This window comes from Rhopalosiphum padi, chromosome 2, assembly GCF_020882245.1.
Source record: "Rhopalosiphum padi isolate XX-2018 chromosome 2, ASM2088224v1, whole genome shotgun sequence".
Lineage (NCBI taxonomy): Eukaryota > Metazoa > Arthropoda > Insecta > Hemiptera > Aphididae > Rhopalosiphum > Rhopalosiphum padi.
In genome coordinates, this window is record NC_083598.1 from 85,798,981 (window position 1) to 85,822,687 (window position 23,707).

At 25.0% G+C, this 23,707-nt stretch overlaps 1 protein-coding gene across 1 annotated transcript in view; it reads right to left on the reverse strand.

Annotated features, from left to right (window-relative positions):
- The window catches only part of LOC132921390 (uncharacterized), a 127,038-nt gene that overhangs the window by 97,293 nt on the left and 6,038 nt on the right, over positions 1–23,707 (reverse strand). Inside the window, 3 exon segments of the mRNA XM_060984395.1 lie at positions 1,797–2,157; positions 10,683–11,000; positions 22,357–22,419. Of these exon segments, the coding sequence (XP_060840378.1) occupies positions 1,797–2,157; positions 10,683–10,973 (652 nt within the window). The 5' untranslated portion in view covers positions 10,974–11,000; positions 22,357–22,419.

Below are 23,707 nucleotides of genomic sequence, written 5' to 3' on the forward strand. Positions count from 1 at the left end.
CCATCGAAAAAATTGTGTGAGTTATTAAAATGCACGTATTATCATATCCACGACAAACCGAATGTAAAATAATAATATATTAAGTAGTCGCTGTGGTAAACAAAAATATATTACGTATGTTGTATTATATTATATAATCAATTTGCATATTTTCTTGAAATGTTATTTTTGGAAGTAGTTGGTTTAGAATAAGTCAAAAAAATGAATAAATAAATAAAACCTTTTTCATTACAAGCGAAAATATCAAAACGCTAAAATATCGCTGAGCTTTGAAAAAAAATGAATATAATATTATATTATATCAGTAGGTACCTGCAATCAAATCAACAGTTGACGACTTGACGTTGCTTATTAAACAACTGCATAATGATAGTGAATATAAATATAGTGTAAATATACAAAACTTAATTTGAATTTTAGATTTTGTGAGAAGCTAAAAACGTATTGGTCTTCTTACAAAACTATTTTTTTTTTTTTTTTTTTTTTGTTACCACTATTTAGGTTATAAAGAGTGCTTCAAAAACTTTAAACGATTCCATTTATCGATTGAAAATTACATTAATTTGTACTTTAAAGAAATCGTTCTTTGATATTATCAGTAGATTATTTAATGCATTTAATAAAGTTAAAACCATGTTTTTAATCGAGATCTGAGCACAACCGTTATTTTAATGCGATGATTTACGATTATTTTCAAATTTGTAACAATAATAAACAACTTATAGGCGCTAAGATAAACGAATTGATACGATACTAACCAACGATAAATTACAGATTTCTGGTTATTTTTTCGGTATATTAATTTCACATAAAGATCAAATGTACAGTGATCTCATATTAAAATATTCTTATGAAATCTTCTACGATATTTTCAATATGAATTTCTGATCAGCTCAAATCGATATTATATACAATATAATATTATTATTCTACTTATTATTTATCATGTTATATTTATATAAAGCATACAAATATTTATAGTTCTTTGCGAATTCATATAATTACGTTTGAATTAAATATCTTTTGCAAGATAAACATAGTCATGAATTGTATAGTTGCGAATTATAATAATCACATTGCATATCGAGTAATTAATAACATTCAAATGTTAAATAATAATATAAGCGATTTAATTGATACACAGAGCTCAACCGAATAATGTTCTAGTGGTGTTATTGTTGTTACGAAGGGGTTGTATTATGTACGCCATGCGTGCAGTGTATATAAACTATACTAATACAGGAGACAATAGTACAATAATATAATAATTGTTATTGTTATGCAGTGCGTATAGTTTAAGTTCAATCGTGTACTGATTGCTTCTCACACAATACAATTTGATCGTATGACAAGAAATGTAACGTAATAATGTAGTGTATCGATCACGACGAAACGCGAAATGTTAACTTTTTTTTAAAAAACAACTACTACTACGGCTACATATTGCAGAGCGATATGTATTAGTCGTCGTGATATCATCGCCGGGCGGATAAACGCATTAAAAGCTTATAGTATTTACGGCAAACGTTTCGGGCCACACGAAGTGGCGTATATCGATGACAATATCGTCCGAATTATGACGCGTTACATTTTTTACGGTAGAAAAAAAAACACGAAGGAAAAACAGCGAGTAGTACGCGGTGGGAAATCGTATATATATATATATATATATTATTCATATCGAATGTTATTATAGTACAGATATGACTGACGGATGTCGACGGTGCGCGAAGTGTTAAAAATCGATTCAAAGGTCGTCGTGTGATATATGAACGGACGGAACGGGATGTACTTACACGAAACGTCTTTTACGCCGTGTGGGTACAGCGCCAAGTTCCAGTCGAACCCGCCGAACGTGAAGTACGAGGTCTCCAGCTTGCACTTGGTGCCCCTGGGCGACGCCGTGCCGTACTGGTGCTGGAGCGCGTTTCCGGCCGCCGGGTTGTGGTGATTCTGGATCTGGTGGTGGTGGTGCATCAGCCGGGACGTGAGCGACGTGGGCACGCAGAACTCCGTGTCGTACAGCGTGCGCACGTGACCGATGGACAATTCCAGCTGGAACTCGCCGTTCGCGTCCGTGAAGTTTCGACCGTACAGGTCGCTGACCGGTATGTAGTTTCGGTTCCCCTGGGCCGGGCAGTCCGTCGTAAACTTCACCTGCAACAAGACACGCACAGCGTGATTGCGATTCGGTATAATAATTAATGGCAAATGACAATAATAAATATGTATATGTCGCGCGTTATAAACGTCGTAAACGACACGGAGTGGATTTAAGTTGGTTAAAACTGCCTGACCGCACTTCTTGGGGGGGGGGGGGGCCACTGAGTGATTTTCAATAGCACTTAAGTGGAACATTTCTGTAAACTGCGGTATTTACCTACAACGGAGCACCGTCATTTGTGCTCTTGCCGGTGCGGTATCCCGCATCCGCGCGTGTATTAAATTAATATATTAACACCGATAACCGAAAGAGAACCGTTTAAATTTATTTATTTAGACTTTGATCCGTTAATCATTCCATCACGGGTTTCAAATTTAACCATTACCTACAATAATTCAATATAATCTCAACACGCAGAATATTATTGTGTCGATTACACTCGTGTCGCAGACATTTATTACACCGAGTACTTTAAACTGCGGTTGATGTCGGTCTTGTTATGCGTTTCACGCTGTTTTTGTTTCTATACCTAATTTAACTACACGTAAAGTTGGCGGTAGGTACACGATATTGGAATAAAAAAAAATAAAATAAAATACATTTACTTATACCGTAATATGATTTTAATGATAGCGTTGAGTGTTTTAAAATATGGTAAATGGTAATATAATATAAACGTTCCACGACGATATTATGAAAATATAAAAAAGGTTAGTGTTGTAAAAATGGTTTAAAATTGAACAAAAAAGTAAAACGTACATAATATTTTATTCTTATTAAACAATTAAATTAAATAATATGAAAACAAATTATAATAATGAACAACATAAATAGGTTAAATTATTTTTGTAGAAAAAAAGTAAATCAATTAAATATTCAAACTTTGCTACATGCTTATACATTTGAAAATTTAAGTAAATTATGTTAATATAAAGTTCAAAATATTTTATTATAAAGTATGTGTGTATATTATATGTATATTTCCTATATGTTAGTAGGTCTCACACATAAATATATTTATTGAAGTTAAAAATAATACTACATACGGAATATATAAAAATATTATTTTTTTTCTTTTATATAATCTGTTAAAGTTAAAAAGTTTTAAAAGTAGAAAAACGTGTTGAGTTTAATATGTTAATCAAGGCTTATAACTTTTATATTTGCATTCAGCAAAAAGCGTTTTCGTACTTATCGTTCTATATACCAGAGAAAAATTTTACACACTAAATAGTATTTTAAATATCAATTGTATATCATTTATAAAATATTTATTTAATATATATATTGATAATAAATCTTAATTAAATAAAATCAATACCATAAATCTATGGGTTTTTGGCAAAATGTTTTGTTAAAATATATTTAAGCACTCTATATTTTTATATTTGCGTTACAAATTCACGTAAAAAGTCATTGGACCATTGAGAGCGAATTAATGTAAATATACGATGGATAATATTTTCACAGAAAAAAAGTATCAATTTCATAATTAACATTTACGAGTACATTTTCTTTGCTTGTACTAGCTAGGATTACTTTGGTCCCTAACGACCTAACTTATAGCAATATATTATGACTCCGCTTAAAAATTCAGTACGTAGGGTCGTATAATACGCGTATAGCTTTTCCTTTACTGATTTAGCTAATAGTGATAACAAATGGGTGAAATGAGCTAATATACATCAGTATATGCATCTATAACATTCAAGAAAAATAAAATAACATTTCATATTCAACAAAATGTATTTAATATAATACATGAGAATATGAGACAATAAAACTCATAGTACAGTATAATAGTCATAATAATAAAAAGTCAAATCTTTATCAACATTTATTTAAGAAATTATACAAATGACAATATTATACAACTATAATTGATTACCTATGATATTATTATAAATTATGAAACTGTACTGTCGTAATATTAATTATTATTAAATTATAATATATTATATAAACAGTGATTCGAAATATTGTAAAAAAATAAATAAAGGACAGAAATGATATTAATTAGGGAAATATAAAATAACTGGTGTTTATGCTAAATATGGTTAGTTCGTAATTTTCAAAATGTGAAGTAGTTTATTCTATCACTTAAGAAAATTTAACTGAAAACGAAAAAAAAGTCAAAACAACCAAAATCTTTTATTCATAAACTTATATATTAATCTAAGAAAACTCAACATTCCTACAACAATTCTACAGCAAAATAAAAGTTAACAACCAACGTATTACAAAAAAAAAACAAAGAAATATTCACATTTTTCAGAATCAAATATTCGTGAAATGTAAATCTAAATTATTAACTACGACTTAATATTTAGTTTATAGAACACGTAATATAAATCTGATGTCATTATATTTCAGTCAATGAGTTTGTTTAAATAAATAAAATAATTTTATATTTAATCTACAGTAAAATATGTATATAAATGACTCAATTACGAGTGGGTACAATTCAAAACTAGTACTTAACTGATCCTAATTAATTTTATTCGTACAACATGATTACGTACTCAAAAATTAACTATGTTTATTGTTTGATAAATAAAGTTATTTACTCTAACTAATTCATATACACATCCCATATTAGTGTCAAATTATTATTTACCGAAAATACCAGGCAACACAGAAGTTATAGATTTGAAAAATATTTCACGATTCAAAATACCTTTAAAATTATTTTATTATCCCTGTATTCGTGAATAGAAATTTAAAATTGAAATGATTTTGGATAGTATAAAAAATCAATTATGAAAATTAAAACATGATAGTAAATACAAATTATTAAATTTATAGTTAATTATACTAAACATACATCATACATATGGGCGATGCATAGACCGATGTACACATATTGATTTTTTCCCATAATAACAAAATGCTTCAAATTCTAGTTTTTGAGGTTCTTAAAACTGAAGACCATACATTCAATTACTTATATTATTTATTCCGTAAACTGATAAACAAATGTATTTGTATTCAATTTCGATGTGTACCTAATATAATAGAAATAAAAATTCAAAAGACTAATTTCTGAATTTTAAACTTTTTGTACTAAAGACAATAGTCTACTATAATAACTTTAAATATAATATAGGGGCTGCCGTCGTTTTAGAATGGTCATAATTATTATTTATTAATATTACAATAGTATTTTATAACTTGTAAAAATTGTCAGAGTTTATATACCAAATATTATTTATATATATATATGTGTGTGTGTGTGTGTGTGTGTGTGTGTGTGTGTGTGTGTTAAACTCGTATTCGATAAAGAAAAACATTATCAAATTAAGTATTATTATCCTTGTATGACGTTCAATATTAGCAAAGAAACTTTTTGTTCAAATCTTGATTTATACGCACAATATATTCAATAAAATCATCTGCTCAAAAATGTTCAGTTGAAAAGAGTATTTCTCATTTGAAAAAATAATAAGTCTATTACAAATATATAAACATTTATTTACAACTGATAAGCTAAATAAATGTCTATATTTTTTTTTATATGTATTATTTATAAAATCTAAAAAAATATTATGTACTATGATTTATATTTCAATAAGAAATTACAAAATAAAGTAAATTTAATAATTTTTTTTTTTTTTTTTTAGTAATCGCGTTTTCGTGTTTGAAATATGTTTATATTTATGTAACCAAAAGTATTATTTTCATGTTTCTAAAAACCATAAAAACAACTGTGACACGTGACGATAATATTTTTACTTTTAAAATACAAGTCTAACGTTTTATTACTTTTTTTATAGTGTGTATTTTATATATATAACTCATTCAAAATAAATATATTCTGGGATTTGTTTTGGAAACATGTAAGAATAATAACTATACTAGGTAGTAGGTACAAACTGTTTTACAGAAAAACACTTAAATGTATTATTTTCAATTTAAATTTTCCATAATTGGCAACAAGTACGTATTATCATTTATAATATAACTGACATGATATATGTAAATGAAAATATTTGTAGTATTTTAACTATATAATATTGTATACTATTATACTAAAATAATAAACAAAATATTATAAATAATTCAATAGCAATTAATAAACTGAATTAGCTAATGGACATAAAACAACATTGGGATAATAAAAACAAACTACAGTATATTTAAGTAGCTGTAGCACTCGAAACCAGAATACAGTCATTTTAAAAAAGCTAAAAGATAATATAAGCTTTTTTTTTTGATTACTCAGTTGGAATCTTGTATTCTTTTATAAATACTAATAAAGGACTACAATTTAAGTAATTAAATAATGGTTATTTAAACAACAATTATGATGATAATTTTTTAATATTTTACAGAACTTATATAAATTAATTAAATTAATAGATATTCAAATTATATTTTACTCTACTAAAATTAAGTATGTAAAAAACCCCCAAATTCGATAAATGGAAACTGTCTGATTATTTTTTAACTTGATTTTTACAGTTGTGCATACATATTTACATACAAATTAATTAATTGCTATAAATATAATCAACATAAATTGTTATTGTGATTTCATGATATTTCTGTTTAATTTTCGCTGTAATATTTTTTTAAGTACGAATCTTATGATCAAATTTTCCCTACAAAAGTTTTGGTCACAGTCGATTTATAACAAATAGAATTGTTACTTATTTAAATTCCAAGGTTTTCACAATTTTATCACAATATTATATATTTATACCATACAATTTAGAATAATAAATATTTTTTGATCTTTAAATATAATACTCTGTTAATCCTTCTAAATCCAAAATTAAATATAAAAATCCTAAAAAATTCCTGACAAATATTCTTGATTCTTCACAATTCTCTCGAGAACCATAATTTTTCATCTATGTTTGCAAAATTGGTGAATATTAATATTTTGCCAGTAAATAAAATAAGCATAATTTTACATTTATTCTTCTAACTTTTGAATTTTTGATTTTTATTCATAATTATATTAATTATAATGATTTCTTGTGTGCTGTTGAATGTTGTCCGTAAATAATAAACTATTTAATACATTGTATAATCTAATAAACATAACGTGAATTATATTAAAATTAAGAGAATATATTTTATAACTATATAAAACATAATTTCCTTTCATAAATGTGTATACCTAGTACAAAAATACTCGGGCGAAAACAAAAATCAATAAATTAAAAAAAGACTTAGTTTTAACGATTAAAGAAAGACGATAGTATAAAATTGAAATACATATTTTTAATAATCGCGCGCAATAACGAAATCTTCAAAATTATCAACGACAAACTCATTAAATTTAGTACTATCTAATTGGATAGATATTAATATATTTTGATGATTGGGACCTAACCATTATTTTTATGATGGACGATCCTTATATCACTGTTAATGGCCAAATTTCCCTGACAGTGTGATAAATTTATCGTCCTTAGAATCTCCCGTGGGGATCACTACGATGTAAACCGCAGACATGAAACGATGGGAAAATTCGTTCGTCGGTGGGGCTGTATGGAATATAATCAAAAAGGGGTCACAGTGAACGGGAAAGTGGTATAGGCTTACACAGTAACGCGTGGGCGAAAATCAAGACTACGTTCGTGTGAATAATTTATCGACCGTCCCTTTACCGGAATTATTCAAACAGGTATGCACCATTGCACCCACATTTCTTTTTTTATGAAATTCATTAATTTATTCATTTTATTGTGATGTCATCATTCCTATAACTAATATAATCTGTGCATACCATCTGCATAAATTGGTCCAAATATCTCTACAAAATAAATTATATACATTAAGTATACTTTAGAGATTGACAGAAAAATTAATGATTCATTATAAAAAAAAATGTATTCATACTGAAAATATGTAAGACCGAGTTCGTTTGATCACAATAAGCATACATTCGTTTAAATGAATATGCTGAAAAGCAAAAAATAAATTTATAAGTATAATATGATCAATCCAATAGTAAAACTTACCTATGTTATAGGTATATAATATATTTTAATTACAAAAAAAATGACTTAATAATAATATGTAATGATAAGACAGTAAAATAAACAATAAACTTCACACTAATGAAAATATATTTAATTTAATTCCTATCACAACACTAGAAAAATATAATAACACTAATAGTAAATCAGGTTTACTAAATAAATGTTTGTTATTATTACGCACTATCCATAAAATCCATAAACATACAGTCTTAAATAATTTTAATTTTTAAATATTTTTTTTTTTTCATAATAAATAAACAGATCAAGATTTTTCTGTAAATCAAATGTTGTGGCAAATTTATTAATTAATTAAGCCTGAAAATATGTAAGCTTTTAAGTAATAATAACATGATTTGTTTTTATTAAAATAGAAACATTTACAATCTTTTATATAATATTATACTTTATAAACGTTAGAATAGTATGCGTTTAATAAAATTACTTCAAAGATTCAAACTCGAGATACTTTTTTTAAATTTATTTTGTTTTAATTACATGATAATAAGGAAGTCGCTTTGTTATTTTTTTAGGATTTTGTTTTATTATGTAGAGGATTGCCTGGTAATATATTAGAATCAAGTTTAGAAATAAGAGGATTTAAATGATTTAAAACGTTTTTATAGTATTTCGCATAGTAATGAAATACGAGTATAAGAAGTGTTTTAATGCCAAGTTCGTCGTTTAACATGTTGACAATACAACTGTTTAACATACTATTATACCAACAATATACATAAACTGTATTAAAATAATTGTATTTTTATATAATAATATATATGTATGTGTGTAGTGTGTTGGTACTTTATATTTAATCAATAACAACTATTTTATTATTCTTATTTTGTATTCAATCTTAAGAGTTGTCAACAAAAATTCTCCATTAATCCCTGTATTAAGTTTGCTTTTTATTTCTTCCTACGAATTTCACTCTAGCTCCTTTAATGTTTGTTGAATGTATTATTTATATTTAATTATTATTATATATATTATTATTTATTAATATTTGTTTTTATTGTTTAAAAGTTCTATTACATTAAGTTTTTGTAAGCTAAAAATTATAGGTAGTTAGGTATTGAAGTTTTGAATTAATACAAATGTTTACATAACTCTCAAACTTATTTTGTCCGATATAGTTTTATAGCTTTAAGTTAAATGTGCTTTTATCAATATTTATATGAAGAGCTCTTATTATTGTAAATCTGAAATGTGTGAAAATATAAATTAGCAACTCCCATTACTGTTATTCTTAATATTATTTTATACTATATTTATCTTTGGATTTTAAATCATCGATTAAATTAATAATTAAAATAATACAATTTCTACAATAATAATAAATTTCATGATATTAAATATCAATAAAATAATAATATATTAAATTTTTAAATTGGAGCAGCAGTTATTCTGTTTGTTACAATTTATCAATAAAAGTATAAATAATCAATCAAACCTACAATACATTTGATATATTAAATTAATTTTTCGACTGAGCTATTTTCATGCATGGTATTAACTATTAAGGATTGAAAAATCGTATATAGTTTTATGAGTTATCCGACAACATGCATTTTAAATTGCATATTCTAAAACCAAAATATTATTTGGAGTATTTCTATCTATACAAATCAAATTTAGTAAAAGTAATTTATTATTTATAGCTATTGATAAGCGGATTAATTGGCTAACATTTGCGGGGTATTTAAAATACTTAAAATACTTATAAAAAGTAAACAAATAGTCCAAATTTTGATTTTTATGTACCAAAGATATATTCTACTTTGAAATATTAAATTAAAAATGTATGTTATTATTCGAAAGAATAAAAAACTTAAAAAATTATAACGTTAAAAATTAGTAAAATAGAAAAATGTTCATAAAACGTGATTTGTAACTATTTAAAATTAAGTATAAAAAAATATTGACTATCTTACGTTAAATACTACGAAATATTAAATGACATTATTCTTGTAATGTATAAATAAAGTTTATTATAATAATATTGTTATAATAAGATTTTCAAAAGTATATATTTTCAGAAATTCAACGGATGATGTATTGTATCATTTGTATCGTTTCCTAATTGTATTTACCAAGAAACTTAAAACGAGAAATTTATCTTAAATAAAATATGAATACTATTTATATAGTAATAATATATACCTTGACCTTATAGCTATTAAATTTATATTAGTTGATATTCTCTATATAATTTCGAAACTGTTTAACATAATTATATCAATGTAATGTATACAAAACTATCTCAATATTTACACATATACCTAGACATGGTAATATGTATAATATATTATATTGAATAGTTATTTTATTAATGAAAATATGAAATCAGCAGCTTGAATGATTTGAATAATAAACATAAAAATAAAAATAAAAATAAATATATTAGAATGACAAAAAAAATTTCTAAAAATAATTTTTGAAATATTAACAATTTTCCAACAAAAAAACGATCCTCTAAAATTAGTAATAAAATAAGTAATTAAGTGTGATGAATATTATCTACTTACTTGTTTCCCAGCAAATGATTCGTTCACACTGAAATGTTCACGGTTGAGTATAGTGAATGTAAAATCCACATAAACTCTCACCGACTCGGAAGCACTCTTCCACACTAAGTACGCACCTAACATCTTGTCAGTTCGTGAGAATGTGATTGACCATTTTTGATGGCCACAAGCAAATTCTTTAGATGTAACATCCCGATCCGGATCACGAGTTACTGACTTGGTCACCACAAATGTAAACACATGAGTTTGAAAACGGTCCGGCAACTTAACCAACCTGTACAAAAGCGCCATGGTTGATCGATGATCGCATTACTCAGCCTGTGAACAAAAAAACGAAAAATAATTCCACTGTGTCTAAAATGTACTAGTGACGTAGACTACAAATCATTGTAAAAATATAATACCCTAGTCTATAAGATCCACCATAAATTCAATTTGTCTATTTGTATTTACTTATTTATATCTTAGTAGTTACTCTAGGTTAATAACTTAATATGATATTCAAGTCTTTATTTGATAAAAAAAAATGAATAATAATAATTTTATTCTATTTCTCGTGTTTAACTTTGATATGCATGATAACTTTTAAAATAAGGATAGTTTAAAATTGATAACTTATATATATATTAAAAAAAAAAAACCAAAAAAAAGTTTGAGATAGTTACTTAAACTGTTGTATTCTAATTTACGAGTAAAATATACAACTATACAAGAACTCACGTTCAAAGAAATTCTTGGAATTATTTAATGGAAAAGGATAGAAAAAATGATATCGAAGTTTGGTACAGGGAAGTAGCTATTCCCCTTAACCCACATTCCACCTCTACCAATCAAAATAACAACAGGATATTCACTAAATCTCAATAAATATAATTTTACAATGCTTCATGTATAAACTAAATTTGATTGTCATTTATAAAAGTAAATATATCAACTTCTCTTGATTTTCGAGATATGACGTCAAGAATTCATTGAGATGGTTCTAAAAAATGATATTAAAATAGAAAATATAATGAATCATATCAATACATTTAATTCAAGAAAATTTTATCTTGGAAACCGATATAGAATGTAGATACTTATATGATAATATTGTAAATAATTGATAAATATTGGAAAATATTGAATGACTGCATTAACATAAAGCATTTATGACTATTATAGATGTTATTCAGTTTAGCAATAGCGATTTGAATATCTGATTCAAAGAAAAATGTAACAAGTTTTCAAATGGTTGATTCTCAATATAATTTATGGGAAAATATATCAAATATTATTATGGAAAATATATTTTTTTGGCTCTTACAATAAGTGCATGAAAAAATGTTAAAATAAAAATAGTTATAAAAACTAGTTATTTAAAATTATACAATTTTAAATTCAACATTTTATGAATAGAAATTTATTTTTAAATTGTTTACTTAATATTATGTTCAAATGCCTAACATTTTAAATTCTAAATTAGTCACAAATTATTGAAAAACCTTTAGAGATTAAATTGAATAACTCTTTTGAATTTATTTTACCAAAACTTCATATTTTTACTAAAAATAAACTATTCTACGTTAATACTGAAACTCTGAAAATGTATACTAATCAAATATTAATGACCAGACAAGATTGGAAACTTTATAGTGTTAGGACCGTCTTTTTAATCCCCTGAAGTTCTTGAACTTTTAACAAGTTTTTATGATAATATTTTTTAAACAAACGCGCATTCTGTTTAAGTTCATTCTTTCTCAGAAATATTTTATGTTTAATTTTTAAAATAATAATTAGTTGATTAAAATAAAAAAACCATTAATATAATTTAAGTATGATAAAACAATAATTTAAGTATGATAAAACAATTATGAAAATACGCATTGTTTAACAAAAAAATATAGTTTTATCAGGGAAATATAAAATATTTTCCATTAATCACCAGGGTTTTTATTTTTTAATAAAACATTTGTTTTTTTTATTGTAACATCGGAAACAATATGATACACGGTTGTTTTTTTAGACAAGTTTCACTTTAGCATTGATATGTATTATAATTATTTTTCTTGTTTACATTCTTGACACTTATTATTTCAAAAATACGATATGAAACCACAAAACAAATGAGTAGAGAGTATAAGAAATATTTGTTAAGCCTACTTAGTTGAATTTGCAGATGTATCTCGTGGGTCCTTAGTGAACAAATAAATAAATAAATAATTTATTATGTACCATGTATAATTACTATTACTATAGTAAGATAATTAATTGTTTTCAAGGAATTATAAGCCTACAATTAATGAAATGTGGTAAAAAAAAACAAAACAACAACTAATGTGACAAAAACGACGTAGTTGGTCGTAAAGTCGAGGAAATACAAAACGTGTAATAGCATAATATTATAATAAATAATAATGATAATATTATTATGACATATATAGTGGTAAGCTGTAGCGTTACTCACGTGACGAAGTAACACGCATACGAATCTGCTGCAGTGAACACGCACAAATTATTTGTATTATATAGGTACGAGCGATGACTTTGCGGTGGGTGATTCGCGCTTATATAGGTAATATTATTATGGTGATAAACTATTTGCCTAACATAACGGGGTACAGGTACGACCTAGACGTCTGGAAATGAAATAAATTCGTATCAGTGGATCGTCGTTATTGCTTTCAACTGTAGGTAGGTGCATATAGCCTCAAAATAGAGAGCGCTTGAAAAGAAATTCTCTTTCCGGCCAACTCGATTATTTGACTACCATATTTGTATCCGAGGAACATTATTAGATTACATATCCGGTGGACTCTTAAATGCACGTAGCTCCGGTTGAATCCTTTTAAGTCCTCGTTAAATGACAGTCGAGCGCATCACGGATAGCTGATGCAGATGCTGGAAGTGATTGGTCCATTTGTATCGCTAAATCATGTTGTCACGCTGACTGATCCCTACATTCGATAAACCAGATTGTGCGATCACTGGTTAGACATTTTTAAAAAGTTACAGTAGTTTTAAAGGTGTTTTTGTATATTTATATATATAATAAAAGCAACACCTAAAAGATGCGTGGAACAATCGCGTAATGGTATAAAAATCATCTGAAATTCGCCATATCAAGACGGTAACATAATACCTTCCCTGTCAGCGATCGGATTATATATTTTTATAGGGTGGATGGAAAAGAGAGATGTCTATATGAATGATATTCCTATCTGTATGATTAATAATTTAAACTAGAAATCATTAAATTAGAATTTAGCTAAATATTTTTTAGACTCTAAACTTTTGAATTTTATTTTTGGATATACTTATAGTGAAATAAGGCTTATATGGCAATATCATTATACATAATACAAACATGGAAATGCAGATAGTGTGGTTCTGTTCTAGTGTAAATATTTTACACAAACAATTCTTATGCAATAGCGTTCCGGCTCATGTTTAATATGATTCTCCATAGTATCTCTAGCTTCTTTAACGATAAAATAAACAGTTTTATTTTTATTAAGTATACCTATATTACCTAAAAAATGATATTATTTTTCTGAATTAATTCAACTAATTATAAACGAGTAGAAATAATCTCGGATACTGTAAATATTTTATAATTATTAGAAATTTCAATATTTGTATAATAACCAATTAGTTTATTGAACAAACACTCGAAAACGTATGATCACCTGGTACCGTAGCCCGCGTTCCTTATCTTACATTCTGTAAATGTTCCTATCAGTTCTCTAATTAGTTTATAATATCCACATAGGTTGCTATTTGTAACTTATTAATAATTATAACATAATTATAATTATAATTATTATAACATACCCCTAAAATCGTAAAAGCACTCTATGGAGTATTTTAGAAATCCACACATGTTATATTATCATTAGATTCAAATAATAAAGTTCAAATGAACAACTCGCCAATAGGCACAAATATTTTTCTCACTAAAATTCTTTAGCCTCTCTAATCACAAATAAACCGATGAAAATTATTCTCCCATCTTTACTTATTAGTCCCAACGAAATATTATCAAAACACTATGCGGACGAATCACGCATTAATCGCGTGACATTGGATGAATATTATAGACGATAGTCAAGGGTTAATGAATTATGTTTCGAACAAATTACGCGCCAAACGAGTCGGCCCATTTGTACTGATGAAAGACGAAACACAAACAATCGACAATAAATACAGTATTTGTTTTATAATATTTATACTTTTATATTGTAATGGGAAATTCCGTGCAATATCAGCTAGTTTTTAATAATTGAAGTTTATATTTGTAAATTTTTCAAATAATAAAATAAACTTAATTTAATTTCTTTTATAAAAAATATATTATATTTAAATTTTAAATAAATGTTTGACTTTTTTTTTGTATTAAAACAGGTTAACTTAGATATCACATAACTTATAAGTTCACAACATTTTACCTTAGTGATGAATAACGTTTGTATGTGTATAAACTATAAAGTGATTCATCAATATTCTTAGAATGAAAAAAAAAATCTGATATCAATCTATGAAATTATATTTTTTTGAAAAACGAAAAAAATCACTGAATGATGATGAATAATGGTGACAAAATAATTTTTCCATACTCAGCATAATAGATACGTTTAACATATTTGTTCGAAACATATTTTTCACGTAATAGTATAACTTTAAACATTAAACGGATGTCACGCGTCTTCGTCCTTAACGAATTTTTTATAATATTGCTCACAGTCCTCAAAGTGTTAAATTATCACCTCCAATGTTCGTCAATGACGTATATATTATATGGACTTAATGTTACTAAAATCTCAACATAGCAAGACCGTAGATAATCAAAAATTGTTGTCAAAACCCCACAAAAAAATATAATAAAGGGCTTAATAAAGTGCTTACATTTTAAAAACTGTGTGCGTGTTTCACTTTTTTTTCGTGTGCGTCAAAGTGATCGACGTGTATGACAAAACTTATAGATATTTCAATTAACTACCGGTATACGTAAAATGCGAGTAAATAAACTATACTTACTTTAATCAAAAGATACACTAACTATTTGCACTTCACGAGAAAGAAACCAACCAACAAATTATAAATGCTGTCAAATCAAAAGGCTCCAGGGTCATCATTAACGTTAAGTAAAAATCACTCCGCTAAATCTAAACCCACCATTGCATCAAACCGTTCAACAGACTGCTCCCCTAGCTAACTGTTTTACCCTAACCCATCGGCCATCGCTCATACTCACAAGCTATTGATAATAATCTCACAACACTAACATAACCAATCTTCTCTATATCTTAATTTAATCCAAAGCAATATTTTACAAGTAAAATTAAATTATTGATAACGACAGGTTTATTTTCTTTTTAACCACAATTAGTTTTCAGCGCCTACTAGATAATAAATGGTTTATAACACATTAATTTTTAATTCTCTTCTTAACCACCAATGGAACGCTAATAATAATTATATTTTGAACATTTAAAATAATTAACTACAATAATACATAGAAACTAAATAGGTATACAATATGTTGTTCTAAAGTATTGTTAGTCCACAGTTTCTTCTCCCAATCATTTAAGTCACAAGTACTAATACAAAGCTCAAAATTATATAATATGCAAATTAAACTCATTGTTGTGTGAATTGTATATTACTTAATATATTTATAAAAAAACATATATTATACTATACATATATATGTATGCATATATATGTATGCATTTACATTACAGTATATTGTTTCGTAATCCAATCCATTTTTTATTTTAAATAACTAGTAAGAAATACAATGAATAAAGTCAACAATGATGACTCAACATACTATACGATTCCGATGAACTGACTATTTTATAAGCTGACAAACGTGCGTGCGTGTTCTATTGTGTTGTATATATTATTATTATTTATATCATAACAATATGATCACGAAGACACGAACATACAACACATCTGTGTTAATCATTCGTTAATAAAATATTCATTTTCTCACAATTTTTATTTTTATTTAAAAACTATTATCAATAATTTTTAATCATGTTTAGAAGAGATTTTTTTAATTTTCTTTTTTGATGGGTTGAGGGGTTATTTACAACCTGTTAATAATTGAAAAGATACTAAGAAACCTCTTAGAGGCACTACTATGATATATAAACATTGAAAAATTAACGCATACTCTATAGTTCATTAATTGTATAGTTATTTAAGATTCAAAGAATTTTTAATTAACAACAAACAAAAAAAGTTTAAAGAGAAAATTTGTAGTGCAAATACTTAAGAGGTATTCATTGCTACCTAATATCATAAATTATATAAGAACATTATTATATCAGTTGAATAAATTTTTAATTTGTATTTGTTATGTAAAATATCCTGTTTATAACATTAAATTGTTTTAAATTGTGAAAAACGAAACTACTATAAATTTGTGTATTTTAAATATATGTTATATGGGTTTGAAAATAAATTAAACTGCTCCATAAAATCTTAAATAATCATGCTGCAAATTCTATATTTAAAATAAAACTCATATAATGAAATATATTTTTACTAAAAGATACGTTTCATACAAAATCATATTATAATATATCTATAATTAATAATAATATATATCATATAATTGAAAATATTGTAATAATTATTTGTAATTAGATTTATAATTTGTAAAGTCAGTACAATTAATAGTTGTACATAGTTTTCATAAAATTACGTTAATAACTATAAGCTATTAATAAACAAAATATAAAGTATTAAAATATGAAAAAATAAAAATATTTTACCATAGTAGATAGTAGTATTAATTTTCGCAATCATCATTTTTTTTAAATTACCTAGCTATCTGAAAATATAAGAAATGGTGGAACATTCAACTATTTAAAAATTGCGTATAAGGAGGATTAACGGTTCTCGATTTCATTTATTAAAACATCCAAAACAACAACAGCATTCAGAACTCATGCTACTGACACTTTACTTTAGCCCTAATTATATAATATTGAAATACAAACACAATATTAAGTTCAATAATAGTAACCTCTACAAAAAAAAATAATTTAGAAATTTAATAGTATTATAATTTGTATTGAATGTACAATAATTATATATTTATGTATAGTTTAATATTATAATTAACAATTATGTATTATGATGGCCATTGTTACCGTTACTCACTTAAATTTCACTATATCTATGTACTCGTATAATAGACTTAACATATTATTTATTCTATTATGTGTAATTATTTAAATGAAACATTTTTTTTTCTAGATATACTATTAGGTGTATGTTATATTTCATGTTTTGAGCAAATCACGTATGCAATATTGTAATCTGATAACTGTTTTATGAATAAATAACAAAGGTATTCAATTTTCTATAAGTTACGAAATGTGGTTATATAATAATTAGTATATACTATGTTTTAAACTGTAAAAATAATTTTAACTGACTTTTGATGGACGAACGATTGCCCTGGAAACGTCAGTTTCAGTCGGCGTCAACGATAAATAAATTCAACTCACCTTACAAACAGTAAATTCCTAAAATATTCCTAGTTGAAAATAATTGAATACCGTTCTCGTAAACTATAATATTTAATATTATATGTAGTATATACACTATGTGTATTATGTAAAGTAAACAGTGTATATAGACATGAATAAGGAAAACAATTTTAAATTAATTTACTTGCGATTCTTTCTGTTTCAGTTCATTTGTACATTCTACGCGTTATAATAATTATAAGAATAGATATAAAACTTTATAGAGAATTATTATTATTTATCATTTTATAAAGACTAGATACCTAATTTGCAGTGATGCAAGATTGACTAAAACTAAGCTGGACCCAGTTGACAAATAACACCACACACAGACATTTAATTTAACACTTTTTTACGAGCATAAAACTCCAGACATGCACCTGAGCGCTGTATGAATCTACCACACACGGATTATGCACATAAATCTGCTTTTCCCATAAATAGAAAAGTACACATGTACCAAATTTCATTCAAATCGAATTTGCCCACTTATACCTGTTTAATATAGACAAAATTAGTTTTAACTTAAAACTTTTTTTAAACTCCCAACGTGAATTAGAGCATAATATCTAATAAGATGTTAAATAAATAAAATTACAAGCATATGTCAGGATCACGTCATTTTGGTAGTTCCAAGAAATTCATTAAAATAATAATAACATAATATTGGCCCTTTTAATATATTACTGTAGATGCTGTGGTCGTAGCCACAAAAACATAGACGAGACAACCAGCTATTTCACTATTACTCGTAACCAGAGTGTGTACAATATTAATATATTAAAATATATATAATAATATTATTTAATTATTGATGGAAATGGAAAATTACTATTCTGAATTAAGTAAAATGTACTGGTATTTTTTTTTTTTTATCGTAATGTTATGGAACAAAATATTATTATCACAAACAATCTGCCATATTTTAAAATTAAATAATTTATCTATATTTTATTCTTTTATCAAAGTTCACACAATTACTTTTATTGATTAATGTTTTCAATAAAGTTGTAATCTAAGTAATATTTCATCATATACAATTATTTTGATCTTAAACGGATCGCCATTAATATTGTGGTCGGTATTTCTTTAGAAATCCAATTAAAATAGTTATCTGTGTTGATAATCAACTATTGTCTGCACGTCTTTGTTGGAATAAAGAAGCACGGAATTATTTCGCATATTTTTAAAAGGTCTTTAATTTGTTTTTTTCTTTATATTAGTTAGAACATTTTACTGCAAGTACAGTTTCACTGTAACGCTGTAATTATACTAAAATTAAAACTTATTAATGTACCAACTTTAAAATGGTATTAAAAAAAAACTATAGTAATAATTAGTAAGTAAATTAGTTAGCAAGTACCTAATCACTTTACTCGCTGTTGTAAATATTTTCAAACATTACTGCATTATTGATTGATACTTTAATGATTTAAATCCAAAACAAAATAGTTATTGTTAATTTTGTTATTTTTATTATTTTGCATAGCGAAAAGTAGTATGCATAGGTACTCGTATATATAATAGGAGCAAATTAATATGAAAATGGCTTACTTTCATGCAGTGACTTACAACATAAAAAAAATTATAATAATCAGTAAGTAATAAAATATATACCTTTGTTAGTATTAAACAAAATTTCTAATTTTTTTTATCTTAAAAATGGACTATCGTGCACACTTACATTTTCCAATTAAGCTACCTATATTACGTAAATAAAACGTATATTAATACGTAATTTATCTCTTATTTTTAATTATTGTTGTTTGTAACTTAAAATAACTTAATTAAACTAGGTGAATAGCTACTACAGTAATGTAACCATGTACTAATGTTAAACATAATCAGTTCAAAGCCTCGGACTTTTGAGAAATAAATATGAATAATATATGTAATATACGTATGTATACTATCGTCAGCTACCTACACCACATAACATTGGAAAAAACTATTCAAATTGAAAGTTTATGAAACGACAGGATACCAAATATGTTGTCAAATGTTGCGTTTATATGAAAATGTAACAATGATGAAAGTCGAGAAACTGTTGCGCACCATGTACAGGTGAAATCTGCTATGCGGTGGTTGCTAAAAGTCACAAGCAGTCATGCATATCGATTGCCGGAACACGGAAGATAATAAAACTTGTAGGTGGCGTACGACGGTCAATCGATTATGTGCATTGGCAGTTGAGTGGAGGCCAAAAGGACATGGGGTAATCTATCTGACGGCAAATATATTTATTTATATTTAAATTGTTTATTAATAACTAATTTAAAAAAAAAATCTTTAAACATAAATGTAAATACAATTTAGTCACCTGAATCATAAGGACAATATACTAATATAGCACTGGAATTTTTTTTATATATAAGAATATTAGCTGATAGTTTAATAGATAAAGTAGACCAAAACAAGTTCTGAACACAGAAAATATTTTTATATTGTATCTAAAGCAAAAGATTTTTTTTAACAAAAAACGTCAAGCTCTGTAAAAATAAAATAAATTTGTTTTAAATATATACTATTGATACAATTTATCATTATGCTTAATATTGTAATATGACATTTAATCATAGAATATTAATAATTATTTTATTTTATTTTATTAGCATGTAATGGATTTTAAAATAATCAAAAATAATACCAAATAAATTTTATTCTAAACTCAGTTTTATAGAATCTACTAAGAATTTAAAAGCCAAAGGTATTTATTTATATCACTGTACTATTATACATTTAGCCTTATAAAAAATAAACGTGGTATTAGGTCAGTCGCATAAATATTGAATCTGCTGTATAAAACATTACTATAAAATGTATCGTTGGATCGTATACGTGTAACATATCAATATAACTCTTTTTCGGATCTAAATAATATATCTTTAAAGATTAATATTAAAACAAACAGACCCATATGAGCTTTGAATCAAGTTTTTGAAAGTTACTTATAGAAGAAAAAGTATCTAACATAATAAAGTTTAGAAAAAAAATGAATTAATATTTCAATTGTTTTGCACTTAATCTAAACTTTAAATGCCTTTTACCAATAATATTTTATTTATAGTACTATATTTTATAAAAATAAAATATTTATTAAAAAATGTATGATTTTAAGTAAAAATTATAATAACAATAAATAATTACATTTTTATTAGTACGGAATAAAATATTATTAATGTACATATAAATTGTGGCATTGTAATGAATAGGCTTCTACGGTATTACAAATGTAGTTCGTTTATCTTTTGTCGTAATATGCACATTGCACACATATGACAGAGCAAAAACGTTTTTATCTTATAAGCACCAGCTTAAATTAAGATTATCTTATTACAGGAATGAAAAATTATAAAATATTTGTAGATCGATAATATTATTTTATTTAATCCATTCAATGTATAATATGAATTTGGGTAGTAGGGCAGTAACAAGTGGATATAAAATTAAATTAAAAAATCCGGAATAATTTGGAAAATATAATATCCATGTACCTAATTCTATAGTTTTATAAAACTGATACTTTTCTCACTTTTATGTTGTGTTTTAATAAAATCGCTTTATATAGTATTAAATTATACGCTATATTTTTAATAACATAATATATTCAACATATTATAATTTGATGCAGAAAACGTTTCTAAAAAATCAATATTTTAGAAATATTGAATGTTGAAAGAATATTTCTTTTTATGTAACTTGTAAGTAAGCGATTAAAAATTCCATGTGAAGAGTAGTACGTCACAAATATCACCACTTAAAACTTCACTTCTTATATATGAAAGTATATAAATGCTATTTATATTAAAAAAAACTATTTGTTAAAAGTTCAATATTTATACAACGACATATTAAAAAAATTCTTCTGCTTCATATTATGAAATCAAAAATTGTTATTAAAAAATCAAAATTTTTTAGTAGTTTTACCAACAAGTATATTGGTAAAAAATAAGGACTTAATAATGCCAGACTTAAATAAATCTTAAAATGTATAAAAATATAGTAAAGAAAAATTAAAATAATATTCTAAATAACTCCTAAACGAAGCATCGTGTATACTATTTAGTCTTTATTTAATAATCATATTATTAAATATTAAAAATTTTATATTTTTTGTTATATAATTAATTAACTTTATCACTTACCATGCACATTGGTGTTTTTCAATAAACTCGAATTGATATAAAATTAACAAGTGTCGTTATCACCTAAAACAAATAACAGTAAAATATTATATAAATAATAAAAAAATTGTAATGGACCCCGATATTATTGCAGAATTAGGGCGATCGGTACGTTAGAATTAAAATAACTAACTTTTACTGTATAGTTTATTTGATTAAAAAAAAAAAAAAACTATAATACTGGACAATATATTATAGATGAAAAAATTTCTTGAATATGAAGGTTATTAAATTATTATCCCTTATCTTTTTAAATACATATATTACCGTAAAAGTGTTTTATTTTATTTTTTATCTTTAAAGCTATAATAATTTAATATAAATTATGATATAATAAGAACTTTAATTCCAGCATATTAAATTTCCTTAAGTTGTCTTTATTATTTAACCTTACATAATATAATTGTTTTTATAAAACTTAATTATTTATAGATTAGTTTATAAGGTATTTACAAAAAAATATAGCTACTATAATAAATGTATTTATTAATAAAATACATGATATTCTTATTATGCCATACAATAAATAAATAATTCATAAAGCAAACATTTTTTTTCTAATGAAATTTGTTTATACTTTTATTTTTTTTTATTTTTTTTATTTACCAAAAAATTGTTAATTACTTTTTTACTTCTTTATTAAGTGAAATACATATATTATCATCAATTAACATTGAAACATTCTTTTTCGAATTTCTGCAGTACCTAACTAAAGTTATTTATTTATTTAAAATGAATCTTACCAATTAAAATAAAAAGAGAGAAAATTTAACTAATTATATAATATTGCTATATTCATCATAAATAATGTACACACCAAATTAAAAAAAAACAATACACGTTATTGTAAAAGTTAAATATATTTTATAAACGTTGACATTTTATTTTTTTTTTGGGAACTAATTATTTTCATATCAAGAAAACTACTAGAGTATTACAATTTACAACAATCTATATAGTATTTATTTTAAAACATCTTAGTTTTTCTTTTTGATATAAAAGAATGCAGTTCATTAACAATTTATATCTAATTCATAAATTAAAAAATAGCAGAAAATTAATCAAAAATATGTTAAAAATTTGAATCTCTGGAATTAAAATCAATTAGAATTTTATGTAATTTAGAATAAATTTAAAATATATCCTATAACATTAATTTAAATTATGAGTTATTACTCAATCGTGTATATAATATTATAATTAAATATATTAAAAGAAATAAATACAGACATGTTACTTTTCACACGAGAGTTTAAATGCTTAAAGCTTCACATTATTATAAAGTGTATTTCATACGGATATGGTTTATAGA